At 40.2% G+C, this 18,524-nt stretch overlaps 1 protein-coding gene across 6 annotated transcripts in view; it reads left to right on the top strand.

Annotated features, from left to right (window-relative positions):
* UBE3D (ubiquitin protein ligase E3D) overlaps positions 1–18,524 on the top strand; it is a 460,276-nt gene that overhangs the window by 23,424 nt on the left and 418,328 nt on the right. For all 6 annotated transcript variants that reach the window (XR_009865557.1, XR_009865556.1, XR_009865558.1 and 3 more), the window contains exons 4-5: positions 2,761–2,929; positions 11,636–11,705. Coding sequence is in view for 1 of the 6 variants with exons in the window: in XM_062187589.1 (XP_062043573.1) it covers positions 2,761–2,929; positions 11,636–11,705 (239 nt within the window). In the remaining 5 variants the exon portion in view is untranslated. The remainder of the gene's footprint in view (positions 1–2,760; positions 2,930–11,635; positions 11,706–18,524) is intronic.

The following is an 18,524-nucleotide window of genomic DNA, read 5'->3' as shown; positions in this document are numbered from 1 at the left end:
TCTGTTGTTTGTTTATAGGAGTGAACTTCGGCCTGTGCTGTGGCTCAATAGGCTAATCCTCCGCCTGCGGCGCCAGCACCCCGGGTTCTAGTCCTGGTTGGGGCGCCAGATTCTGTCCCAGTTGCTCCTCTTCCAGTCCAGCTCTCTGCTGTGGCCCGGGAATGCAGTGGAGGATGGCCCAAGTCCTTGGGCCCTGCACCCGCCATGGGAGACCAGGAGAAGCACCTGGCTCCTGGCTTCAGATCAGCGCAGTGCACCGGCTGCAGTGGCCATTGTGGGGTGAACCAACGGAAAAGGAAGACCTTTCTCTCTCTCTTTCTCTCACTGTCCACTCTGCCTGTCAAAAAAAAAAAAAAAAAAAAGTGAATTTCTAATTGTACTGTGAGTCCTTGAAGAGAAGAGACTATATGTATGTATTTTTTTTTTGTGCCAGCAGAATGCCTGATTTCATAGTAGACTTTAGGAATTGGATGAGCAAGGAATTGCTTCTCCTTATTGGGTCCAGCAGTGGGAGTGATGCCAGCGGTGCAGGGTTTCCCAATTTGAAAGGGAACACTCTTATTTTAAACTAAAATCTGTTTTTCTTATTCTTAACTGTGTTTTCTGAAGTTATAAATTAAGTGTGTACCGTGTTCTAAACTGTGATTTGCCCTTTTATGAGACTTGAATTGAATCTGAGAATCAAAGAAAAGGGGAATCACTAAAAAAAGGTACAATTCACATCTTACATCCCAAATGTACACTAATTTACTAGCATTTAATTCATGGGGAAAACTCCTATCGCCTTAACCAAGATCTCACTGTGGTCAGGGCTCGCCTCACTGGTGACAAGTTGTGTCTCTCTGATGTGATGTGGTGAGAAGGGAATCTCACCTCTGTGAGATTCTTCCCTCGAAGTCCTATGCCCATTTTAACCTTGAGATGGTTTCAGAGGAACTCAGAGGTGTGTTCTGTTGAATACTTGACTAGTACTCTTTGAATATTTCAAGGTCCTGACTAATAAGGAAAAACTGAGAAACTGTCACAGACCAGGGAAGACATGATACGATGACTGTGTTATCAGAGATTGGAGCTTAGAATAGAAGAAAAAAAAAGGCGTTAGTGGAAAAAATGGTGAAATCCAGATAAAGGCTGTAGTTCTGAAAAATCTATAGTGGTTTTCTAAAGTATAATAGTAGGGAAAGCTGGGTAAAGTGTATATGGGAACTTTTCTAACATTTTCCTAAAAATAAATCTAGAATTGGTAATTCTTACCTCTCAAAGTTGGTGTGTTAAATGGAATAAAGTGTGAGTAGCCCACCAGTGATCTTAAGGTCAACTGATTATGCAGATTCACTAGACTATCATAGATCGCATTTCTTGCCAGCAGGGAAACATCAGGAATTATTCTCAGGAATTTTTCCAAACTAAAATTTTATACATATAGTAATGGAAAAAAAATCACAGAAGAAACTTCTGTTGGGCGACTTGAAATTTAAAAGATGCCAAATTAAAAGACAGTAATAGTGAAAACGTATTTTTAACAAGTGATATAGGCAAAGGGCAAATCTCTGAAGATGGATATACTTTTACAAATTAATAAAAGCATATGAATACCTCGCTAGAAAATAATATTGATCACATGAGAAAGAAGAAACAAAGTAGTCAATAAGTATAAAGACCAGTTTAATCTTACCAGTAATTTAAAAGTTGTCAATTAAAGCGACATTGGGAATATTTTCACGCTTATTTGTACAAAGAGAAAAAAGTGGTATTATTCAGTTATGCAGAGAGTAAATACAAGATTCATGGATTAGTACAGCCTTTTTGAAAAGAAGTTCACCATGGGAGTGTTGGTAAAAAATATGCATATCATTTGCACTTAATGAATCACACTTAGACTTTTTTTTTTCCTAAGGATAATCAGGCATATAAATACATTTTCTATCCAGAGTATTCCTCACAGGGCTAATGATAATGAAAAACTTAAAAATTGAATATTTAACAGTGAGGGAATGATCTAAAAAGTTTGACATGCCTATGGAAGAGAACATTGTGGAATCATTAAAAAATCATGACAAAATTAAATAAAACAACAAAAACAAGATACAGTTTGTATATGTCCTCTAATTCCAGGCTTCATGTGATTGTGTTCAAATGTGTCTCTAGAAAGGATGGCAAAGAAATGTACTCTCACGTAATAAGTAGTTACTTATCTTTGAATAGTAAGAAAAAGATGATTTTTGGCCGGCGCCGTGACTCACTTGGTTAATCCTCTGCCTGCAGTGCCGGCACCCTGGGTTCTAGTCCCAGTTGCTCCTCTTCCAGTCCAGCTCTCTGCTGTGGCCCGGGAGAGCAGCCGAGGATGGCCCAAGTGCTTGGATCCCTGCTCCTGCATGGGAGACCAGGAGGAAGCACCTGGCTCCTGGCTTCGGATCCGCGTAGCACCGGCCGTAGCGGCCATTAGGGGAGTGAACCAACGGAAGGAAGACCTCTCTCTCTCTCTCTCTGTCTGTCTCTCATTCACTGTCTATAACTCTCTCACTGTCTAACTCTGCCTGTGCCTGTAAAAAAAAAAAAAAAAAAAGAAAAAGATTTTTGCTTTCTTTATACTTTGCATTTTCAAAACAATCTGTAGTGAGTGTATATTACTTTTATAAGTTGGGAGAAAATTAACATAGCAAGCCATGTGGTTAATGGGTCCCTCTCATTTTTCATGCTGATTTAATTATGAAAATGTTAGTTCCATCTGTGAAAAATAGATTTTCCTCTTTCCATTAGGAAGCTCCTGAGGATACTGCCACTTCCAAGTGAGAACTGGGGAGCTCTAGTTGGAGAATGGTGCTGCCATCCTGACCCCTTTGCTAACAAGCCACTACATCCACGAGAGAATGACTGTCTCATTGGTGATTCTTTCTTCTTGGTGAAGTTAAGAAGTGACAGGTGGCAGGTAAGATCTGAACTAGTTCCAGTGGGAAGATTGTATGTTTCTTTCTTTCTTTTTTTTTTTTTTTTTAAGATTTATTGATTTATTTGAAAGGCAATGTTACAGAGAGAGAGAGAGAGAGAAGAAACAGAGATCTTACATCAGTTGGTTCACTCCTCAGATAGCTACAGTGGCTGGCTGGTGTGCTGGGGCAGTGTGCAGCCAGGAGCCAGGAGCTTCCTTCGGGTCTCCCACATGGGTGCAGGGGCCCAAGGGCTTTGGCCATCTTCTGCTTTCCCAGGTACACTAGCAGGGAGCTGCATCGGAAATGGAGCAACTGGGACTCAAACCAGCACCCTTATGGGATGCTGGCAATGCAGGTGGCAGCTTTACCTGCTGTGGAACGGTGTTGGTCCTTATATTTCTTTTGAGAACCATTTTAAGTTGGTGAAATATCTTTTCAAAATAATTGCTGATTTAGAGATGTCTGAGGTTCTAGTCCTCCAAGCTTTCTTTCTTTCTTTCTTTTTTTTTTTTTAAGTTTTTCTTAAGGTTTGTTTATTTGAAAGGCAGTTAACAGAGATAGATGGAGAGACAGAGAGATCTTCCATGCTCTGGTTCACTTCTCAAATGACAGTAACATCTAGCCCACACCCATATAGGATGCTGGTATTGCAAGCAGTGACTTAATCTGCAGAGCTCCACGCTGGTCCCCAATTTTTCTTAATTTATTATTTGTTATTTTCAATGGCCTCTGTTCTCCAGCTTTGCCCTATGCATATATGAAGAGCATGTGGCATTAAATTAAAATAGTCACAGGTGGCCAGGGACTAAGGAGAAAAGGACTCCATGTGCAGAATTGGCAGTGCTACCATTTTACACACCAACATGCCCAACTTTTTTGTTGTTAGGTCAATATTCCATTATCCATATGCATTTTAACCTTAGTAATCTGACAAGTTAAAAGTGTGTTTGACCTAACAATTAGGGTAGCTAGAGTGCCTGGGTTCATTTCCAAGCTCTGGCTTCTGATGCCAGCTTCCTGCTAATGCAAACCCTGGGAGGCAGCAGTGATGGCTCAAGGGTTTGAGTTCCCATGTGGGAGAGCTGTGTTGAGCTGGTGGCTCCTGGCTTCAGCTTCTGCCAAGCCCTGGCTGGCTGACACAGGCATTGAGAGTGAACCATAGGATGGGATGGGAGCTTTCTCTCTATTTGCTTCTCAAAAAAAGGTGTGGAAGGGAGGAGCCCTTGTTCCCACAGGAGCCTGGAGATACCTGCTGCACAATTAGGCCTAGGTATTTTTACTGTGTCTGTTAATAGTTGAGACTTTTGATGTTCTGAAAGCAGTGCCATCATGGAAAAGGAGGCAAATGGAGGAGTCCAGGAGTGGAGATAAAGCTTATGCTGCAGGGTCTCAGGTGATGCTTGGCAGCATAGGGTCAGATGGTGCTTGCTTTGTAGGCTGCTTTAGGGAGGAGGCAATTTCCTCTCACTGCAGAAAACAAGTGGTTTACTTTAAGAGAAAATCAATGGCATTGGTTTGGCTGTTGTGAGGAACCATTCCCCCAGTCAATACAGATGTGATTTAAAAAGTAAAGAAAATCAATGTCAAGGAATCTTCATTTTAACATCTGATTATTAGTAGGAACAAAAACATGGTATTTTAAATTTCGTTTCCAGCTCATTTAATTTTTGTAGTAACAGCTGAGCTACTGCAGGACCTACACAGCAATTGGATAGATCTTAGTTATAAATTAGTTTATAGATCTATTTTGAATATTAAGGAAATTCATCAAATATCCAGGTTAAATTATCAGGTAACATTGTTTAAATGTCTTATTTCTCACCATAAACAGAAATCCCTTTATCTAAGAAAGGCACACTTTAAATTACAGTGTTATAAAAGCAATCTCTGTTGTTAAAAGATATGTTAAGAAGTTAATATGAATTTTTTATATTTAATAATCTTAAATTTATATTTTAATCTAGACTGTATACCTACATGTTATTGTTATATATATTTTAACTTCTGCTTTTGTGATTAAGGTCTGCGTTTTTAAAAATATTTGAAAGGTGTGAGTGAAAGATTAAATGAGACAAGCCAGGCTTCCCTTTGTAGATAAACTATACCCTCTTTGCTGGCATAATATTCTTCACATTTATGCCTTTATCAGTTACATGATGCCATTTACAGTAGTTTCTCTTCATTATAAATAGTCATCTGTGTGTTAAAGGAAGAGCCTTCACAGTTAGATATTATAGTTTTTAGTATGGAGGGCACTGTGGGAAATTACTCTCAGGATAATCTGCTATTGGCAAGATTGTTATCAAGTTAGCCTGTATGGAAGTTTCACTTTAATTGCATATTGTAGCCATTGGAAGAGTGTGCCTGTGACCAAAATAGTAACATAAATTTGGAGGGACTGCTTAAACAGTGCTCTCCAGGCTCCTGTGGGAACAAGGCTGCTCTGTGCTATTGAAAACCTATTTCTCATATCACCCAGGCTTGCCATCCAACAGGGTTTTGAAATGTCACATGGTGATCACAGCATCCTAATGGTATCTCTTGGGAACCATTTTTTTTTTTTTTTTTGGTTGTAAGACAATATCAAGGATCCTTAGAAATTGAAACAACACAAAGGAAAATAAATAGGAGGACAGGAGGCTAATCCACCTCTTGGAGCAGCGCTGCCATCTTTCAGATATATCGATTTAATTAGTCTGCAACAGTGGCTTTCTTCAGGGTTTGCTCTGTAGAGTTCCCACACTGTTAGGCTGCTTCACTGCACAACTTGCCTTATTATTTCCTTGAAGCATACACAGGTCAAGAAAAATGCATTGCCAAGCAGAAATTCTCTTTAAGTGAAATTAATGTGTTAGGTTTTAATTAAAAAGATCTGATTTTACATAAAGCACAAACAAACATAAAGCCTGCCATGGTTCCATTTCTTCCATACACTATTAAAATTTGCAGTATTTTACTTGTGCCTCTATCAGTGTGGCAAGATGTATGTTTTATTTTTCAAAAGCTATCTGAATATCTCCCTATTCTTGTGATATATTTTTCACCTCGTGATGTTTTGTGGTACCTCCCAACATAATAAAATTTTTGCATCTTATAATAACATGATAAAGATGGGATCTTAATCTTGCATAAGATTTATAATATTATTCAAGACTCAAGAAGAATGGCCACACTTATAACTTTATTCTGTTTTTAAAGAGAAAACAAAATTTAACTTTGATTTACTGCTGGCATGTATGACTACTGTTAGCTTTATCTTTCTTTCATGGGTTACTTGGTAATAATTTATGATCCTGATAATTTGGTTTGTTAAACCCATGAGTGTATCTTTTTTTTTTTCTTAGAAAAATGTGTTTCTGAACTTTGTAAACTTTCATAAGTATAAAAAATGGATTATGACTTTCAATATGTAAGCATGCTATGTCTGTTCCTTTTTTCAAAATTTTCGTTGAAGTGCTTCAAAGCAAACCCCAGCCATTATATAATTTCATCTTTATGTATTTTAGTAAATATGTAAAATATGTGGATTTTTTTTTTACATAGCCACTTTGTCGTTATCACAGTCGGTAAAATTGAGTAAAATTGGTAATACAATAGTAGACCATTTGCCAACTTTATCAATTGTTTTAAAATTGTCTCTTTTTTTTTATTTTATTTTTTTTATTTTTGACAGGCAGAGTGGACAGTGAGAGAGAGAGACACAGAGAAAGGTCTTCCTTTGCCGTTGGTTCACCCTCCAATGGCTGCTGTGGCCAGTGCGCTGCGGCTGCCGGCACACTGCGCTGATCCGATGGCAGGGGCCAGGTGCTTCTCCTGGTCTCCCTTGCAGGTGCAGGGCCCAAGCACTTGGGCCATCCTCCACTGCACTCCCTGGCCACAGCAGAGAGCTGGCCTGGAAGAGGGGCAACCGGGACAGAATCCGGTGCCCCGACGGGACTAGAACCCGGTGTGCCAGCGCTGCAAGGCAGAGGATTAGTCTGTTGAGCCATGGCGCCGGCCAAAATTGTCTCTTTTTTTTTTAAGATTTTTTTATTTGAAAAGCAGAGTCATAGGCAGAGAGAAAGAGAGAGAGAGAGAGAGAGAGAGAGAGAGGTCTTTCATTCTCTGGTTCACTCCCCAGATGGCTGCAATGGCCAGAGCTGCACCGATGTGAAGCCAGGAGCCAGGAGCTTCTTCCAGGTCTCCCATGTGGGTATAGGGGCCCAAGGACTTGGGCCATCTTTCACTGCTTTCCCAGGCCATAGCAGAGAGCTGGATCGGAAGTGGAGCAGCCAGGACTTGAACTGGCGCCTATTTGGGATGCTAGATACTGCAGGCGGTGGCTTTACCCACTAAGCCACAGTGCTGGCCTCTAAAATTGTATTTTTACCATAGGTTTGTTTGAATTAAGATCCACACATTTGATTGTTTGAGGTAATTTCCTTTTTCTTTTTCAGACTAAAAATCCTGATTATTCATGTTAGGTAAGGATAGCATCTTATTTTTTTAGAATCTTGTTTTAAAAAAAGATTTATTTATTTATTTATTTATTTACTTACTTACTTATTTAAAAGGCAGCCTACAGAGAAAGAGAGAGAGAGAGAGATCTCTTCCACTTGCTGGTTCACTCCCCAGATGGCTGCAAGACCCAGGGCTATGCCAGGCCAAAGCCTCAAACCAGAAGCTTCTTCCAGGTCTCCCAAGTAGGTGCAGGGGCCCAAACACTTGGGCCATCTGGTGCTGCTTTCTCAGGCCATTAGCAGAGATTTGGATCAGAAGTGGAGCAGCCAGGACTGAAACTGGTGCCCATATGGAATGTGAACACTTGAGCTTAACCTGCTATGCCATAGCGCTGGCCCCTAGAATCTTATTTTAAAAATAAGCAAGTGGCAGGTGCTGTGGCATAGGTAGGTAAGCCTGAGCCTGCAGTACCAGCATCCCATATGGGCGCCTGTTCATGTCCTGGCTGCTCCTTTTCCCATTTAGCTTTCTGCTGTTGCCTAGGAAAGCAGTAGAAGATGGGCCAAGTACTTGGGGCCTTGTACCCTGCGTGGGAGGCCTGGAAGAAACTCTTGGCTTCTGGCTTCAGATCGGCCCAGTTCCAGCCATTGCTGTCATATGGGGAGTGAACCAACAGATAGAAGACCTTTCTCTCTGTCTCCTTCTTTTTCTGTCTGTAACTCTACCTTTCAAATAAATAAATAAATCTTTGAAAAAAAAAAATAAACAAAAAGGACTTTTCCTGCCTCCTTAAAAGACAATGCAAAATATTCAGTAAGAGACAAATTTTGGCTTTGAATACCAAAATCCTTTGTTCTCAAGTATTACTATTTCTTTCTCTTTCGCTCTGTCTGTACTCACATACACACACACACACACACATTTTATATATATATATATATATATATATATATATATATATACCCTGTACAATGTTGTAATTTTTAGTAAACCCCTTTGGGGGCTGAACAAATTTAATTTGTACAAAATAATATCCTGTAGAAAGTTTTTAATACCAGCTTATAGCCAAATAGGTAAGGTTTACCATAAGAAACATGAAACTGCTAAAATATCAAGCTTTCCAGTTGAGCATACTGGATTTGTGAGTTTTCTTCTTCCAGGGACCTGAGCAAATTGGCACCTTACCTGGTTTGTGTCTTTGTTGTCTTTGATGAGAATGACCCCACCCAGCCTCCTGCCTGTTCCAGGCTCTGAGACCTGCTGTCTGTGATATGTTGAATATAAAAATGCAGCGTAGTGGCCACGTATGGCACACTCTATTGGCTCCCTTAGTGAGGGTGCTTGGATAAATGTTTGAGCTAGGTCTGAGCAGACTTTAGAGCTCATACCTGCTTTTGTTTCCTTTTCAGAGACTTTTAGAGAAAGACTAGAGAATCTGTCCAAATCTTGCAGCTAGACTAGAGTGCAATAGGATAAGTGTTTATATTATTCAAGCTCCTTCAGCATACAAGAGATTCATCTTGAGCATCCTTTATATGGGAAAAGCCATGGAGCACTTATGGATTTTTCCTTGAAGCTGGGGAAAAGAATGAGTTCTAAGGAAAACCCCAATAAAATTTGATTATTTGGACTTCAATCTGAAGTGAGAAATGGGCTTTTTTTTTTTTTTAACAGATTTTTTTTTTTTTTTTTTTTGGACAGGCAGAGTGGATAGTGAGAGAGAGAGAGACAGAGAGAAAAGTCTTCCTTTGCCGTTGGTTCACCCTCCAATGGCCGCTGCGGCTGGTGCATCTCGCTAATCCGAAGCCAGGAGCCAGGTGCTTCTCCTGGTCTCCCATGCAGGTGTAGGGCCCAAGCACTTGGGCCATCCTCCACTGCCTTCCCGGGCCATAGCAGAGAGCTGGCCTGGAAGAGGGGCAACCGGGATAGAATCCGGTGCTTGAACCGGGACTAGAACCCGGTGTGCCGGTGCCGCAAGGCGGAGGATTAGCCTGTTAAGCCATGGCGCCGGCCAAACAGATTTATTTATTTACTTGAAAGTCAGAGTTACACACAGAGAGAAGGAGAGGCAGAGAAAGAGAGAGGTCTTCCTTCCGTGGGTTCACTCCCCAGATAGCTGCAACGGCTGGAGCTGTGTCATTCTGAAGCCAGGAGCCAGGGATTTCTTCTGGGTCTCTCATGGGGCCCAAGGACTTGGACCATCTTCTGCTGCTTTCCCAAGCCATAGCAGAGAGCTGGATCAGAAGTGGAGCAGCCGGGACTCGAACCGGTGCCCATATGGGATGCTGGCCCCACAGGTGGCGGCTTTACCCACTATACCACAACGCCGGCCCCGAGAATTGAGTTTTCTGTATAAAACTCTGATAGCACACAAACACAAGCATGCATACAAACACACCTCAAGTCAAGGTTCTTTGAAGCATTACTTAGTTGATGTTTGAAGCAGTCATATTTTCTGCAGTATTTCTATTTCATTAAAAAGAATAGATCCTGGGACCATTGATGTAGCATAGTAGGCTAAGCCCCTGCCAGCAGTGCCAGCATCCCTGTGGGCCCCGGTTTGTGTCCTGGCTGCTTCTCTTCTGATCTAGATCTCTGCCTGTGGCCTGGGCAGTGGAGGATGGCTCAAGTGCTTGGGCCTCTGCACCCACATAGGAGACCTAGAAGAAGCTCCTGGCTCTTGGTTTTGGATTGGCTCAGCTCTGGCCCTTGCAGTCAATTGGGAGTGAACCAGCAGATGGAAAGCCTTTCTCTCCATCTGTCCCTCACTCTGTGTGTAACTCTACCTCTCAAATAAATACAAAATCTTAAAAAATAAAAAAAAAGAATACATCCTATAACTCCATGAATTGGTTACTGTCAATGCTATGTAACTTGTAATTTGGAAGTATAGCTTTTTTTTTTTCTTTTTGACAGGCAGAGTGGACAGAGAGAGAGAGACAGAGAGAAAGGTCTTCCTTTGCCATTGCTTCACCCTCCAATGGCCGCCATGGCTGGCGTGTTGCGGCCTGCGCACCGCGCAGATCCGAAGGCAGGAGCCAGGTGCTTCTCCTGGTCTCCCATGGGGTGCAGAGCCCAAGCACTTGGGCCATCCTCCACTGCACTCCCGGCCATAGCAGAGAGCTGGCCTGGAAGAGGGGCAACCGGGACAGAATCCGGTGCCCCAACTGGAACTAGAACCCGGTGTGCCGGCACTGCAAGGCGGAGGATGAGCCTGTTGAGCCACGGCGCCTGCCGGAAGTATAGCTTTTAAAAGGATAAGCTTTACATCTGAGGAACCTGGATTCAAACATCAGCTCTATCAGTTACAGACAGCATGTCTTATGCAGCCTTTCAGGAAATAGTTATTTATGACCAAGGAAAATATTTAAACTTATACTAATTGATTAAGATTTATTCCTTAGATTAATACATTCTGTCCTCCGACAGAAAGTCATTGTCCTTCATCTCTTTGACCTACATCCTCTTCTGTGTTTTCCCAGAGGGGAAAATCTCAGATGTCCAGAATTGCAGAACTACTTTTGTCCTGTCCACTTTTGTACCGTCTGCTGTATTGCGCTAGGTATGGCTATGAGTTTGAAAAGGAACATACCTTGTTTAATGATTAGGTGGATGTTAAGTATTTTAATCTGTATCTCACAAAATGAACTTGGATTTTTGAAGTTTAAAAATGTTCGAAGTGTTGAAGTTTAAGAATGCTTCAGGAATTTGTCTCATAACACTATCCATCGTTCCAGTTACAGTGCATATCTTAAATGGAAAAAATAGAATTATATGAATAACTTAGATATTTTTATCATCTGAATTGTGGGTGCTTATGAGTTATAGGTTACTTTTACATAAATTGCATTAGACTAGGAGTCAAAATTATGAGTTCAAGTTCTGTTTCATCTATGTTCTATACACATGAGTGAGCAAGTCATCATCCTTCGCTGCCTTTGTTCCGACCATATGCCTCCTCTAAATGCAAGGCCATTTGGAGGTGCTTTTTAGATATATAAAGCACTTCTTGTTTGGCAACATTTAGATTATCAAGAAGTTTTTAGGTTTGAAAAAGTCAGTCTGCATGTAATTCTGATGTAAGACTAGAAAAAAAATTATCCCTGCATGTAAATTATGCATACAAGCCAAATGTATTCCCAGTATTTAGTAGAGGGCAGAATAAAATGTAAAGTTCAATGTATACTCTGGGGACTATGTTAAAATTATATATTCCTTTTAAGAAAAGCTGAATGACATTTAAATGACATTTTTCTGTTCTACAGGAACCAAAGGCAAATACCAAAGTAATTTGTAAGCGTTGCAAAGTAATATTGGGAGAGACCATGTCATCAGGTAAGAGTTCCATAACAAAAAGCCAAAATGATTGCCTTTTGGTTAAGAAGCTAGAATGACATCTATAGTAAATATGTAAGAAAGATAGATGATTAATATGTTGTTGAATTGACGATTTTGGAAATAAAAGCCAATTAACATGTCATCCAATATTCCAAGCAGTTTATATATTTTGATCTTTACAAGTGCATAGGGTTGCATTAAATGTTAAAATGTTGGGCTATTTTCAGTGTTTCATATCCTCTTTGTTGATATAAAGCAATAGTACTAAGACTTGGGTCAGTCTTAGAGAAGACTGGAGCCTGTTTCTTGATGTAATGCCTCATTCAGAATAGCTGGTGCCCAGAGATGGAGAAGTTACTTTTCTTGGCTGAGAATGACAGAGGACCTGTTAAAATGAAAACATATTCTGAGTTTTACACTTTGTCCCTTATTCTTTTTTCCCAATCGTGTTAATTATATTTTATGTAGTATTGTTAAACTACTTTAAAGTATAGTAATGAAAATCTTGATAATTAAAATGCTATGTAAAGATATGGTTTAAAATGTCTAGAGAACTACAGCATGCTGTGTTAGCTTGGTAGGTGATGAGTAATATAATTAATTAGGAGATATGATTTAAACGAAGCTCTTGTATTTAAGGGAAGGTATGGTGGTGTTTTATACATTATCAGAATCTTGCAAGTAGGTATCTTGCTCAGGGTAAGTATGAAAGAACAAATCTATAATAATAAAGGATGCCATCCTCAGTGTTGTTTTCAGAGTGAAAGCGAGCCCCTCAAGTTATACCATAGAAAGTTTTTTTTTTTTTTTTTTTTTTTTTTTACTTTTTGACAGGCAGAGTGGACAGTGAGAGAGAGAGACACAGAGAAAGGTCTTCCTTTTGCCGTTGGTTCACCCTCCAATGGCCTCCGCGGCTGGTGCGCTGCGGCGGGTGCACCGCGCTGATCCGAAGGCAGGAGCCAGTTGTTTCTCCTGGTCTCCCATGGGGTGCAGGGCCCAAGCACTTGGGCCATCCTCCACTGCACTCCCTGGCCACAGCAGAGAGCTGACCTGGAAGAGGGGCAACTGGGACAGAATCCGGCGCCCAGACCGGGACTAGAACCCGGTGTGCCGGCACTGCTAGGCAGAGGATTAGCCTATTGAGACACGGCGCCGGCCAACCATAGAAAGTTTTAAAGATTTCAGTTAAATAAGGTAAATTGATTTTAGAGTTCTTTTCTGTACTCCTTGAAGCCCAGTTAAAATGTCAGTTAAGGAATAAAAATATGTATATCCACGAAGACAAAGAGAAGTGAAGAGGAAATGACAGTGATATGGACGAGGGATATAAGCAAACTGTTCTGGAATATACTTAGCAGTATGGAGGAAGCTGCAGCCTGGGTGTCTGCAGAAGTCATTTGGATGAGGTATGAGCCAGTATGCACTGTAGAATCACAGCATAGATCAGAATTTAGAGCAACAGTCAACAGAGAAGGCAGTCAGAGGCAAAGATGATGCAAACGAGATGATTAGTTCAAAGCTTAGGCATGAATATTGGACTCCTAGCTCTCCTCCTGCATTTTTAACTTGCTTTTGCAATCTCCTGGGTAGGAAATTGGAGGACCCTTTCTTGGGATAATGGAAAAATACCAGCCTGAGGAAAAATATTGATTCTTGGGGATCATTAAAAAACATTGAGGTTATATTCAGTCGTTGTACAGTCAGCTCTCCTTACACCTACACTGAAGAGCTTCCTCTTAGCATTTCATTGCTTTACACTTAAATATGAATGGACTTCTGAGAACCACCAAAATTTGATGAAATCTCCAACATAAGAGACCATTGGGTAAATACACAATCAATCAAGCAAACAGATTTGAAACTTTGAAAGAAACAAACTATGTGTAGAACAGAAGAAAACTTTTTAAATAGCATAAAATGCCCATGGAAATATAAAGTAATATTGCCTCCACAATACAGATAACATGGAGTTAAAAATTCAGTAGCTTAAAAGAAAAGCAAATCAAATAACTGGATGATAAAATTAAGAAACCATCCCAGAAATCAGAAGCAAAAGGCAGAGATTCCAAATTAAAGAAAAAATATATGCTTAAAATCAGTGTTGGGCCAGCCATTGTGGTGCTGGCTAAGTTGCCTCTTTGGATTCCTGCATCCCATATCTGAGTGCCTGTTCAAGTCCTGGTTCCTCTGCTTCTGATCCAGCTTTGTGTTAAGCCTGGAATGTGGCAGCCTATGGCCCAATTACTTGATTCCCTGCCACCCCTGTGGGAGACCTGGATGCAGTTCCAGGCTCCTGGCTTCAATGTAGTCAAGCCTTGGGTATTGTAGACATTTTGGCTTGAACGAATGATGAATCATCTAGAGCTCTCTGTCACTGTTCCCTCTCTCCTTGTTCCGCCTCCTTTTCCCTCTCTGTCACTTTGCCTTTCAAAACAAACAAACAAATAAATAAAGGTTTAAAACCTATCATGTTACTTACCTGCGGACAGAAACATTGTCTTTATCTCTGTAACCTCAGCACTAAGAATAATACAAGGTAGTGAGTACCTAAAAAATATTTGTTGAATGAATAAAACCCTTGAGGATATCAAACATCTAGTGAATAAAAATTCTAGGCAAGACAGTAGACATAGCAGGGTATGAAAACTTCAAAGAATTAAGCTGGCAGAATCACATTAAAAGCTATTTTCCAGATGTAGGACTCCAGTTTCTCGACTGAAAGAACCCACTAAGTGCCCAGTGTAATTAATGGAAGATTGGCAGTGATGCCACTCTAGGCCTTATCACTGAGTAGTTTCACACCAGAATGAAAAAGATTAAAGTTAGTGTACAGCTGAGTAGCAATTAGAATAACATTGAACTTCTTACCAGCAAAACTGAAAAATAAGATAGTGAAGCAATTCTTTCATAATTTGAAAGGAAAAAATTTTCAGCCCAGAATCATAAGTAACAGTGAGACCATCAGTTAAATATGAAGATAATGAGTGCAGTCTTGGAAGTAGCAAAGTTTCAAAACTTGGACCTCAAAAATATATTTTCCTTGGGAAACTACCATAGGATATATATCACTAAAACTAAGGATTTAACCTAGAAATAGATGACATAGGATTGGATAAACAGATTATCCAATACAGGAGATTTGTTTGGCCATATGTGCCAGATACACATTAGATAAGACATTTCATCATAAGGAAGAGTCAGCCAAAGATATTTGGAAAACTAAACAAAAAAGAAAATAATTCACATAAGGAAATACAAAAGTTGAACAAGAGAAGGCTATTATGGTCATATTAATGTATACACTGAATATTCAGTTAGCTAAACATTATAGTGTAACATGTAAGTATATTAGGAGATCAATTTGTGTGTGTCTATATATGGGGGTTGTGGAATAAGAAAGTGATTTCCACATTTGTTCTAAAAGTAAATTAGGGAGACTATTTCCAAAATGAAGATGTTAAGAGAATGGACAATTACAAAACAAGTACAAAACTGGGCATGTGAACAACAACCATATCAGAGCACTGGAAAACGAACAAAATGAACCAACAATTGAATACGTGTTTCATCATAAAAAATTGTTTTTGGATTGGGAAAGAATGGCAAATTTGTGAACTTTTTATCTGGCTGGAGACTTACCACTCCCTCCCTCTTTAACTTGAGCAGGGGAAATGCACAGCTCCTGTCTACATTGGTGGGTTTGGTTCAGGATAGATGGAAGAAATGGTAGAGATTTAAGAGGGTATTTTAGAATCAAAGCACCATAAAAAGTCTGAGATAGTGTCTTCACACAACTGTAGCTGACCGCTACACTATGCTCTCCATCTATACAACAGATGCCAGGAAATATCTGTTATATGTATTTTCAGTAAGAAAAGCTTGGAAGATTCCTAACTTTGCTATGCCTTTGACTGCATTCCTTCATCCACATACAACTTGGGTAGCAGAAAGTGACTTTTTTCAGAAGACTTAGTAATCTGACCAAAAGAGCAGACACTCTCCAACTACCTGTGAAAGAAAAAGCAGTGGATACACTCTAGAGAGCCAGACTAAACAAAATAAAACTGAGACATTAGTTACTACACACAGTGGGGAGACATATATTCCAGTTTTAGTCCCGGCCAATTAATTGATTACTATACTAATAAATCAATAACTTTCAGAAGCAAAAAAGGAAAAAGTCTAGAGTTGATGCAATGTATTACCTGTAATGATTATATGTAAAATTATTAGACATGTAAGAAAATAGAAAGAAGTTATTCATATTTCAGGGAAAAAAAGAATAAAGAGATGATGGGTAAGCACGAATGTTGGGTTAGCAAAGATGTTGAAGCAGCCATTATACATGTGACAAAGAAGTTTTAAAAACAATAAATAGGCCGGCGCTGTGGCTCAATAGGCTAATCCTCTGCCTAGCGGCGCCGGCACACTGGGTTCTAGTCCCGGTTGGGGCGCCGGATTCTGTCCCGGTTGCCCCTCTTCCAGGCCAGCTCTCTGCTATGGCCAGGGAGTGCAGTGGAGGATGGCCCAAGTGCTTGGGCCCTGCACCCCATGGGAGACCAAGAGAAGCACCTGGCTCCTGCCTTCGGGTCAGCGCGGTGCGCCGGCTGCAGCACGCCAGCCACGGCGGCCATTGGAGGGTGAACCAACGGCAAAAAGGAAGACCTTTCTCTCTGTCTCTCTCTCACTGTCCACTCTGCCTGTCAAAAATTAAAAAATAAATAAATAGCGGATTTAACAAATTGAAAACTTCAAAGGGAGAATAGTCTAAAAATTCTAGAGTTGAAAAGTACATAACTGAAAAAAGAAATTTACTAGATCTAAACAAACCACAAATTTGAGATGGCAGAATATTATAAAAATGATTTTATAGATGAATGCAAATTAACAAATCCAAAGAATAGAGAGTAAAAGTATAAGGTAAAATGAACAGAACCTCAGATTTGTGGAGCAATATCAAATGTTTCAATAATGTTTACATGGAGTCTCAGCAGGTGAGGAGAAAAAGAAAAGATCAAAAAATATAGGGGAACCTGAGATCTTCACAAATTTGATGAAAAGTATTAACTTTTAGGTCTGAGAATTTCAGTGTACTCGAAGTAGGATAAACTCAAAAACTCTTCTACCAGACGTGATGTAGTCAAAAGCAAAAGATGAAGAGAAAATCTTGACAGTAGCAACAGAAAAACAAAACATCATGCATAGGGATTTGTGATTAAATGAAGGCAGACTTACAGAAATAATGACCACAAAAAGACACTGAAATAAGATATGCAGGAGTGAGTGTATGGTACAGAGATTAAGACAGTTACATCTTAATTGGAATGTCTATATTCAAGTTCTCTGCTTCCTTATATAAATTCCTGATTGCCTACCCGAGAGGCAGCAGATGATGGCTCAGGTGCTTAGGTTTCTGCTACCCACATGGGGGAAACAGAATGAGTTCTAGGCTCCTGGCTTCTGACTGGCTCAGCTCTGGCTGTTGCAGGCATTTGGAAAACCAGTAGATAGAAGATCTCTCTCTCTCTCTCTCTCTCTCTCCCTCTCCCCCTCCCTCTGCTCCTTCCCCTCCCTTTCCCTCTCAAATAAAAGTAAAAGAAATGTTTAAAAACAAGATTTGCAAAGTGCTGGGTGAAACCAACAGTGCTGTATACAACAGAACTAGCCTTCAAAAATGAAGGCAAAATAAAAATATTTCTAGATAAATACATGGAAATGATGTATTACAAGCAGAACTGCTCTATAAAAATTCTAAACGAAAATTTTTTCCCTGAAGTGAAAGATAATTAGATGGTAACTGAAATCCACAGGAAGGAATTAAAGAGCAGAGTAAATGGAAAATATATGGGTAAATTACCACAAAAGCAGACAAGGGAGGTAAGCACAAAATTCAAGCCACATTTCGCTTGCAGTCTGCCAGTTCTCTGATTTTAGAACTTTTTTTTTTTTTTTTTTGGCTGCTTTGAGAAGGACAGAAAACACAAGATGGGGAACCTAACAGATGACTGTCTCCCCCAAATATGAGACCCTACGTGTCTTACCCTCAAGTGAGGTACATCAAAAGTGAAATGGCAGGGGCGAAGAGATTCCCTTAGTTCTTAGTGTCACATGGAAGAATTTCCAGGTGGACAAGTCAGAAAGAAAAGCAAGACTTATTTGAAAGCAAGATTTATTTAAGTCAGAGACCTCCTGGTGGAGTGGCAAGGATGGGGACTCCAATAGAGACAAACTCCAAAGGGGTTGGTGGTAGTAAGGTTTTTAAGCACAATTTTGGGGGAAAAAAGTGTCAGTCAGTACAAGGCAGGGACAAACCCATCAAAAGACCTGATTTGTAATCCTCCTTACCCTGTCCGGCTAGCTCATGATAAAACAAAAGAGCCAACAGAAGGGCGGGGTATTTAACTTGTTTTACAGTAAACTGGGAGCTCAGAAGGCTGGAGTCACCACTCGCTTTCTACTCTCATAACACTGGAAGCTCCCAAGGAGTGGGGAAGGAAGCACTTTTGATCTTGCTAAAGAGAACTTTGGGGGGAAACAAGCATTTTGCACCTTGAGTTTCCACCAGTACCAACCTCACTGCCTATTGACCCCTCTGACTCCTCACAGAAGTGCAGCATTCCTGTGGAGTTATGGCAGGGTATCAGTGCTTTGGGACTTTAAGGAATTTCAAATCTTGAACATGATTTGTTCTGCTTTGGGCTAGATTGAACACCAGATACCTGACAAAATCAAATGCAAATCACCTCTTAAGAGAAATACCTTCACTGTAAAACTCTTATTATTTCTACAGATAATTTTTTTTGTTAAATTTCATTT

The sequence above is a fragment of the Lepus europaeus genome, chromosome 3, assembly GCF_033115175.1.
Source record: "Lepus europaeus isolate LE1 chromosome 3, mLepTim1.pri, whole genome shotgun sequence".
Lineage (NCBI taxonomy): Eukaryota > Metazoa > Chordata > Mammalia > Lagomorpha > Leporidae > Lepus > Lepus europaeus.
The sequence above is the reverse complement of the archived record's forward strand: the minus strand, read 5'-3'. Positions and strand labels throughout refer to the sequence as shown.